The sequence below is a fragment of the Nicotiana attenuata genome, unplaced genomic scaffold (genome assembly GCF_001879085.1).
Source record: "Nicotiana attenuata strain UT unplaced genomic scaffold, NIATTr2, whole genome shotgun sequence".
In the NCBI taxonomy this organism is placed as follows: Eukaryota; Viridiplantae; Streptophyta; class Magnoliopsida; order Solanales; family Solanaceae; genus Nicotiana; species Nicotiana attenuata.
Genome location: NW_017673959.1, coordinates 18,234 through 27,849, shown reverse-complemented (window position 1 = coordinate 27,849; position 9,616 = coordinate 18,234). Strand labels below are relative to the sequence as shown.

At 38.2% G+C, this 9,616-nt stretch overlaps 1 protein-coding gene across 1 annotated transcript; it reads right to left on the bottom strand.

Annotated features, from left to right (window-relative positions):
- Positions 1-2,998: 2,998 nt before the first annotated feature.
- On the bottom strand, positions 2,999-6,553 carry LOC109217707 (26S proteasome regulatory subunit 4 homolog A). The gene is made up of 6 exons (XM_019381973.1): positions 5,979-6,553; positions 5,038-5,283; positions 4,422-4,591; positions 4,136-4,352; positions 3,863-4,003; positions 2,999-3,319 (listed from the first exon to the last, which is right to left on the bottom strand). The coding sequence occupies exons 1-6, from the start codon at positions 6,453-6,455 to the stop codon at positions 3,236-3,238; spliced, it is 1,335 nt and encodes a 444-aa protein (XP_019237518.1). The 5' UTR covers positions 6,456-6,553; the 3' UTR covers positions 2,999-3,235.
- Positions 6,554-9,616: the final 3,063 nt, after the last annotated feature.

Here is a 9,616-nt window from a genome sequence, read left to right as displayed (position 1 = left end):
GTGATGCGATAAACATAAGATGGGTTTGGTCAAATAATGATAAAAACAAGCAATAATTGTTCTAGAAAACAGAACAATAATATAGCATTCAATAATAATGAATAGCAATAAGTGGAATTTAAGTAAATAGGAGGAATGATTCACCCAGTAAAGAATGTAATAGATGGATGTTCCTCCTGACAATAATGAATGACAGACAAATCCTCGAGTATTCGAGTTATTCTCGGATCTGATGGAAAAGTATGGACAAGAATCTTAGCGAGAGAGAGAGAGAGAGAGAGAGAGAGACCAATCTATTAGTCAAACTTTCTTCTTTACAAATGAATATCACATGCCCCTATCATTGTCTCTTTTTTCTATATATATGGGACATGTTCCTAAGAAATCCTAATAGTACAAGTACAGAAAATATTCTCTAGAATATTCTCTTTTAATATCATATCTTGAAAGACTAGCCGTTACAGCTCTTATCAACGATATTCGACTCCGACCTCGACCTCGACCTCGACCTCGACCCTTGTTGACATCTCGACTACGGCTCTTGTCGACACTTCGAGCAGGGACTTTGTTGCTTCTTGGGTCATTTCGACTAACGACGACTTGAGAACTCTTCCCTTAGTATTATCTTGGCTTAAATACTCTAGAGACAGATTTTGACTCATAAAAAAGTAAGATTTAATTAACCATAATTAGTGATAAAATGCATACTTTCTATACAAGTGAGTGAGTTTTTTCCGATTCCATTCTTTATCTTTCGTTTTTGGTATTTATTCTGTCAAAATTCATTTGACTTGTTTTAGAATTTCAAATATAAAAAAAGAGAAATAGTCCACGTTCAATCATAACGATTTATCATAGAAGATAAGGATTAGTTAACAGAATTGAACTCACAGAATATATGAAAAGGACTTTGTATATATTAATTGATCATACTGAATATATGGATTTTGCAACATCCAAAAACTGTGGAGAATACAAATTATTCATGATCAAATAAAATAGCAGTAATTAAAAAGTAATTTAACTAAGGATCAGCACAGTAACAACCCAAAATACCACCCCTAATCTTAGTACAAACACCATTCTGATATCCTTCCTTAATACAAGCTGCATTACAATCTGGAAACTCAGAACATTGTCCTATAAAGACCGCATCTGCTGCTTCACTTGAAATCAAAAGAAGAGCCAAACAAAAGAATCCAATTAGTAAAATGGATGTGTTAATAGCATTCACCTTTCCTTTAGCCATTTTACTGTATGTTCTGTTCTGTCTGTCTGTCTCGTCCTGTGTACAAGCATATATGTCTTGGAATGTCTATTTATACAAATATTTGGTCCTTTTTTGGAATAACTTTTCTATTATGTTCATATTTTGAAAATCAACTGGATAGGCCTTCTATGGAAATTTATATACTTACTTGCTATGATAAAATATATTCTAAATAAAAGGAGCTGAATCAGATCTTTGTTGGTCAATTTAGGTTGTTATAGTAACATATTGAAGGGGTAACCTATACTTGCAACATTCACACTATTCCTTTTTCAATGTAATATTTTAGGTCCAATGCTAGTCATATCTTGATCCAATTTTTTCCTGGCTAATCGAATCTTAATCGACATATGCATTTCTGCATAGAATATATTGTCAAGAAGACGTGCCCTTATTTAAAGTTTTTCTGGCCAGTTTCTATACAGAGATACAAGAAAGAGCAAAAGAAAATAGGCCCTATATGCTAGGAATCAAAAATGCACATTTCAAAAAATAAACAAAAATTTTAACAATACACTTGTACCATCTTGTTGATTAGAAAATCTAAATTAGATTAGAAAGTCAATAACTTCCCAAATTAATTGGCTCCCTTTAACGTGGGGTGATTTTTAAAAATAGCCAGATTTACAACTGGTCGTTCAAAAATAGCCCAATTTCAAAAGTAATCGAAATTTAGCCACTTTTTATGTAAAGATAAATCTGAGCGAAAACACTGTTCAAAACCTGGAAAATACTCCAGTATATTATGCTGGAGTTCCAGCATAACTCCAGCATAAGTATACTTGAACTCCAGCATATTATACTGGAGTTCCAGGATAGTATGCTAGAACTCCATCATAATATGATGGAGTTCCAGCATAAATACACTAGAACTCCAGCATAATATACTGGAGTTCCAGCAAGTATAATGGTCCAGTATAATGTACTGGAGTTTGGAGCACCAGTGCTCCAGTCTCCAGTATATTATACTGGAGCCAGCAAAGTATACCGGTCCAGCACAATATACTGGAGTTCATACACAAGTGCACCAAACTCCAGTATATTATGCTGGACCGGTCTCTATTGCAGCAAAACGATGGCTATTTTTCATTGACTTGGTGAACGCTGGCTATTTTTCATTGACCAGTCCGAAAACTGGCTATACCGTGAAATTTTGGCTTTAACGTGTGCATTGCATATTACAATCTTCTGCAAGGTGTACCATGGACAAATTAATTGGCAATCTAATTAATACTGATATTAATATTTTTTCTATAAAATCTTTCATTACATTGGGGATTCAGGTAGGAGAAGGGGAATGGGAATGGAAATGGAAATCGAATCCACACCTGTTGTGAAATACTTCCACTAAGATCATTAGTCTTGGTGGTTGTGTTTAAGTTGTAGCTTTGTGTTTAAGGACCTTTAAACATATTAAGTGGAAAGATCTCTTCCTTTTCTCTTTCCAATCTCTCTTTGGCATCGAACCATGTTCAGCAAATATAGTGACACTACTCAACAAGAAAACTTGAAAGCACTTTGCAATGTACCCATCTTTTGCCTCAACATTGTAAGTACCTAATTAAAAATTATGACAAGTCTAAAAACAGATGGAAGTACTGAAGAATAGCACTTCCAATTTCCAAATCGGCATCTCTTTTGCCCTTGGAATGGTCAAGCATGCTAGCTTATACCCCTCGGAATGTTCAGAATGCTGCCTTATTTTATAAGCACTTGGAACAAATTAGATGTCAAAAACAGATTCGGCACGCCATGAAAATGGCTGATGCAAAGCACAATAAATTTAATGTTGAAAACAGATGAAGCGCAAATTGAGCCTGACATAACAAACCATGCTCAATGAAATATTTTGGTTTTGCCAGAAGATCAAAAGGCATAAACACAAGTAAAGAGAACTAAAGCGTTTAACTGAAAACAGAGTAATCAAACTCATGAACAAAGATGAACAGAGGTAATACACTATGATTACATGTAAAGTCCTTCTGGCACTCCCTCTTTCTTCTTGAACATGACCTTGTCTTTGGCCTTCTTGAAATCTGGATGAGTAACCTGTAGAAAAAGAATATTTTTCTGTCAACAATCTACAGCACCAGGTATACTTTTGGTTCAATCTAGGTAGGTATAGAAAAACTCAAATATTTATTTTCCATTTTTCAACATCCTGAACATGTTAAAGAATCAATTACAGTCTACAGTCTATATTTCCTTGTCCAACAAACCTCATCTTTCCAGGCCATCTTCACAATTTTTCTAACTGCATGAGACAATAAGATGGACAATGCACTTATTCGGGCACACAAGACCATAAAACTTAATATGGAGGATGCACTTATTCAGGGGCAATAAGCTCGAACTCCATCTCTCCACTCCACAAAGCTTTAAATTATAATAAAGTAAGAGCCCTTCCTTTCAAGTGGTTTTGCCGAATAAACATCGAAATAGACATGTCATACCAACGAAAGAAAGAAGTTATCTGAAATTGAATCAAAATGCAACCCCCCCCCCCCAAGGGCCCCTTTTTAGACGTATATTGGAGCATACCTACCCATCACGAAATATAAATCAAACTGATTACCCATTTTTGCGTCTCACCTTCATACGCCGCTCTCTTAAAGCGAGTAATCCAGCTTCAGTACATATTGCCTTGATATCAGCTCCCGAAAACTCATCCTTGGTCATAACAAACTCTTCCAAGTTGACATCATCAGCCAAAGTCATCCTTGCTGTGTGTATCTGCATAGCACATACAAAATGATTCACGAAATGGTACGTAATCCAGGAAGCATCATACAGAGTATGTTCCCCAATAATAATAATTTTTTCCTAGCAAAAGTTACCCAAACAATAATAATCTAATGCACAAACCTGGAAAATGCGCCTCCTTGTTTTAATATCTGGAAGAGGGAACTCAATTTTCCTGTCTATCCTACCAGGCCGAAGTAGGGCAGGATCCAGACTCTCAATTTTATTTGTTGCAAGAATCACCTTAACATCTCCTCTGGAATCAAAGCCATCTAACTGGTTCAGCAGCTCCAACATAGTCCTCTGAATCTCTCGTTCACCACCTGAGTGTGCATCATACCTGAAGATAAACATATTAATTAACACACATCATGATTTCCAACCTCAAGAACAGATGCCAGAAATAGACCTTTTTGTACCGACTGCATCAATTTCATCAATAAAGACAATTGAAGGGGAGAGATCATCAGCAACTCTGAAGAGTTCCCTGACCAATTTAGGCCCATCTCCTAAATACTTCTGGATCAGTTCACTTCCAACAACACGTAAGAAAGTGGCTGAAGTGGAGTTTGCAACAGCCTGAACAAAAAGGTATAATAAATCTCCTGAGTGTTTTTCATATTATGGGCTAGAGAGACATTATATTCTAAAAGTAAATGAAAAAGAGTCAATAACAAGTAGATTCCAACTGTTCTCACTAGAGAGACATTCTATTCCAAAAGCAGATAAGAAAACGCCTAATAACTAGTTGATTACAACTGTTTGCACATGTACACACGAAATGTATCAGAAACTATTTCGCTCGAAAGTCAAAATAGCGAAGTGCCCAAACCACCTTGCTAAATTTGAACTTGGCTACACATTTCCTTCATCAAGTCACAGGTAGTCTTGTAAGAAGTATATATACTTTGAATCTCAAGAACTCCACTTACATTACAGGACTTGTTGATTCCAACTAGGGTAGTGAAAATGGAAGCTCAACTAAATCTCTAAGCTCAGCATACACAATAAGGAATTTCACAAACCTTAGCAAGCAAGGTTTTGCCTGTGCCAGGCTCTCCATACAGAATGACCCCTTTAGGAGGTTTAATACCAATGTCTTCATATAACTCTGGGTGAGTCAAAGGAAGCTCAACCGCTTCTTTAATCTCCTGAATCTGGGCATCTAATCCACCAATGTCAGCATATGATTCCAAGGGAGCTTTCTCAACCTTCATGACAGATACCATTGGATCAACGTCATCTTGTAGAAGCCCAACAACTGATAGAACCTGAATGAGGTGAAATATATATATAGTCAAAATGACCCACCCTCAGACTCAACACACTTTCACTTTACTACTACTTCAAAAGAATAAAAGGAAGTGGCAGAGAAACAGTGCAACAACAATAACAAACCCAGTGTAATTGCACATAGTGGAGTCTGGGAGGCAGAGAAACTATAATCAAATAAAAACAAACTAACAAACAAAATTAAATGACCCAAGAAGTACTACATAAGGCACTAAATTTGGAGTCTAAATACAATGAGTAAATTAGCTGATAAAAGAGGTTCCAGCTAGTCAAAATCACTGACCATCTAACTTGTTGATAAAAATAACTTAGAAGCTCTCTAACGTAGATATCCTTACAAGTAACAAAATCTGATTAAATGAATTCTTTTAGCATTATGACTAATCAGTCACCTAAATAAAGTGATTCCAAACATCACTTAATTTTTCACACCACTTACACATTCCAAATCCCAAACTTACTAAAAATTCAAAAAGTAAATATCAGAACTTAAGAAATACTATAGAACTATAACCCTACCTAAATTTTTGAACTTAAAGCTAATCGAATCACAAAATTACTCAGTATTAGGTCTAAATTGTACAAACACCTTAGTCTACTAATGAAACCCTAAAAAACATAAAGGCTATCAAATATTTAAAAAAAAAAATACGAATTAACAGAGTTCAAATACCTTGTTATGCATCAAAATAGCACATCCAGGTTCCAGCTGATCCTTATCAACAAACGATAAGATTCCAACATAATACTCCGGTCCGACCGACGACGAAACAATAGCGTGATTCTCATCAATAAGTTCCTCCAAATTCCCTACACTCATCGGAGATCCACGTAGATCGTCAACTTTAGATCGATCCTCTTCAGTTTTCTCTTCCTGAGGTTTCAGTCGTTCCTGATTAGCCACAAACTCCTCTTCCATTAACAAGTAATCCTTGATTCGCTCGAGCTTCAGGAGCCGAAGTTTACATTTTGTTAGCGGCGTAACCGTTGGGAGTCGAGCTGCTGCTTCGGAACCTTTCTGTTTGCGCTGTTTCCGACCGACGCGTGCCGGTGGTGCAGCTGGTTCGAACTTTTTCTCCTTCTTGTCACCGTCGTTCTTCCGGTCGCCGGGCTGTTGCCGGTTAAGTCCGCCGGGTGTTCCTTGACCCATGACTTTTAGCTGTGACTGAGAAGAGAGAGTGGAAGAAGAGGTTTCGAAATAGGTTTCGGATTTTTGGTTGTGCTTTTCTTTCTTTCCAAGATATAGATATTCCGGCGTGTGAGTTTTTGAATAGAGTTTTTATTTTATTTTTTGGTTAATTTTGAATAGAGTTTTTTTTTTTTTTTTTTTTGGGTATAAAAGATGACTTGCATAAATTAAAAGTTGCGTACAGGGGATTGGTGCTCCTGCACCATAGTACATATACTAGCACTAGATACATTATCACTTATAGAGGCTCTTGTTGTCCTATCTATTGCTAAAACAATATTGGCAACAACCTCATTAGCTACACGGTTACTAATAAAACATGTTTTCCTATAGTAAGCAGCTTCTTGTGCATCTTGTATAGATACTAGACGTTGAGTTGTTGCTCCCATTTGATCTGCCTGTAGCTGAGCTGATACAAAAAGCGATGGTTTAACAAAAATTTGCAGCATATCTTGCATCCTACTTCCTAGCTTTGCAAGTTGGTCTACTATTCCAATTTGTTCCCTGTACGCATGTCGAACTGGTGGATCATGTAGCATCCTGAGGAGGTGCCTACAGTCACAAATTAGGTTAGTGTACTTAGAATTATTTGTGATTACCTCCTGCACATTTTTTTCCACTTCCAGCGGAATTAGTTGCATTTGCAAAGCGAGACTTAGCCCCTTTATGAGTGCATGCAGCTCTACAGTGATACAATGTACATGTGGGACCTGGCCAGCAAAGCCCACCATCCAAGCGCCTAAGTGGTTCCTAATTACTCCTCCAATTCCATCGGTATCCGTTTCGGAAGATGTTGCCCCATCCGTATTTAATTTGTATTAGTTAGGCTTTGGAGGTATCCATTTAAGGTTCAGAGGAACTTTTTTAGGGTGCGTATGTTGTGATGCTGCCATATAGGCGATGTAACGACCCGACCGGTCGTTTCGAGCTTTTGCACTTCGCTCGCCAGTTTCCGGGCATGACTAGCCCCGTGTGATGTATTATGACTTATGTAAATCGTCCGTTTTGGTTTTCAGGATAATCGGAATAGATTTGGAAGAACAATTCTCAGTTTGAAGCTTTAAATTTGAAAGGTTTGACCAAGTTTTGACTTTTTAGTATTGGATCTCGGATTTGGATTTTTATGATTTGGCTAGCTCCGTTAGGTGATTTTGGAGATTGGGAGAGCATATTGAAGAGGGAATTCAAAGAAAACTTCTTAGAGGTAAGAATTTCGGACTTAATACTCGATCCTTTGTTGATTCTTACTTGTTTAAACATGAAATATGTGGAATTTAAAGCCTAAAATTGGGGAATTAGGGCTTGAATTTGTAGAGTCTAAATTGAGGATTTGAGGGGCCATTTGAGGTCCGATTTTGATGTTCTTGGTATGTACAAACTCGTGAGAGGGCAAGGATTTTATTGGTGTGATTTTTATCGGATTCTGAGACGTGGGACCGGGGGCCGGGTTTGGCCAACTCCGGGATTTTTGGTATATTGAATAATTTCGAGTGGGCTTTGTTCTCTTAGCATATTTTGATGGTATAAACCTGCTTTTGGATAGATTTGGAGCATCCAGAGGCCGATTCGAGAGGCAAAGGCATCGCGGGCTAGAGTTTGGACCGGATAGAGGTAAGTAATGATTGTAAATACTGTTCTGAGGGTATGAAACCCCGAATTTCACATCGTTGTACTACTTTGCGGTGACGCACACGCTAGATGACGATCGTGGGGTCGTGCACCATTGGGGATTGTGACTTGGTCCATCCCGTACGACTATTAAGTCGCGTATTTTACTTGAAAACTATTGATATTGCTATATTTTGGAAAATATTATTATGTTTGGGGCTAAATTCCGTGTCTGGCCTTGTGCCGATTGTTTGGACCCTCAGGGGCTTTTACTACTGTTTATACCTCACTCTGTTGGTTAATGTTTACACACGGTCATGCTATTTTCCTACTATTTTCATAACTCGGTTTTATTCACTCCTTTTGATTAATAAATGATTTTTGAGCCGAGTACTTGTTTTACTGTCAGCCCGAGGGGCTTGAGTAAGATCTGGCTGAGTGAGGCCGAGGGCGTGTGTTGTGAGGATATCATGGGATCGGGCTACGCGCCGCAGCATGTGGTACCGAATTGTGATATATGACAGGCCGAGGGCCTGATCTATTATGCCACGAGGTGGCTTGTGATTGATATAAGGCCGAGAGAATGTTTGATTATGCCACGAGATGGCTTGATATTGCGCTTGGGTCGTAAGGGGCCCCTCCCGGAGTCTGTACACCCCCAGTGAGCGCGGGTACCCAGTGTGTGTGATGTGTTGTAGCCCGAGGGGCTGTTGTTGTTTCATATTGAAGTCCGAGGGCTGTTCTTGATCCATGTTGCCCGAGGGGCAGTTCTTGATTCATGTTATGCCCGAGGGCTAATTACGAGTGATTGTGAGGTCGCCTGAGGGGCTGGTTCTGTTGATATTATGCCCGAGGGGCGATTTATGGTACATGTTTTGCCCGAGGGGCTGTTTACGTTTCTATCATCTTTACTCACCTATCACTTGTTTTGAAACTATTGAAAGTTGTTTTAAAAAGGTTTTTACTGAAATTGAGCATGATTTACGAAGTAAATGATTTATGTACTGTTTTGGAGATGTACTGCATTTGCTGTAGCGTTATAATGTGGCTTACGTGTTTTCTTACTGCTCAGGTTTCATTTACTTTTATTACTTACTGAGTTGGCGTACTCACATTACTCCCTGCATCTTGTGTGCAGATTCAAGTATTATTTTGAACCCGGTAGTGGGTGTTGATTGCTCAGTGGCAGAGTCATTGGAGTTAGCAAGGTAGCTGCCCGACGTCCGCAGCACTGCTTTTCTCTCCCGTGTCTTCCTTAGACTGTATTTAGTACATTTTAGATTCTTAGTTGTGTTTAGACCTTAGTAGATGCTCGTGACTTGTGACACCCCGATGTCGGGCTTGTGTATTTATTTCGCACTATCCATTTAGACTTACATCATGAGATTGATGATTAATAAATGGTATTTTGTTGATTAATAAATGGTATAAAAATGACTTTTATTGAATAATGGTTAAATTCGGGAGTTGTGTCAGCTGGCCTAGTTCCACGATAGGCGCCATCACGACCGGGT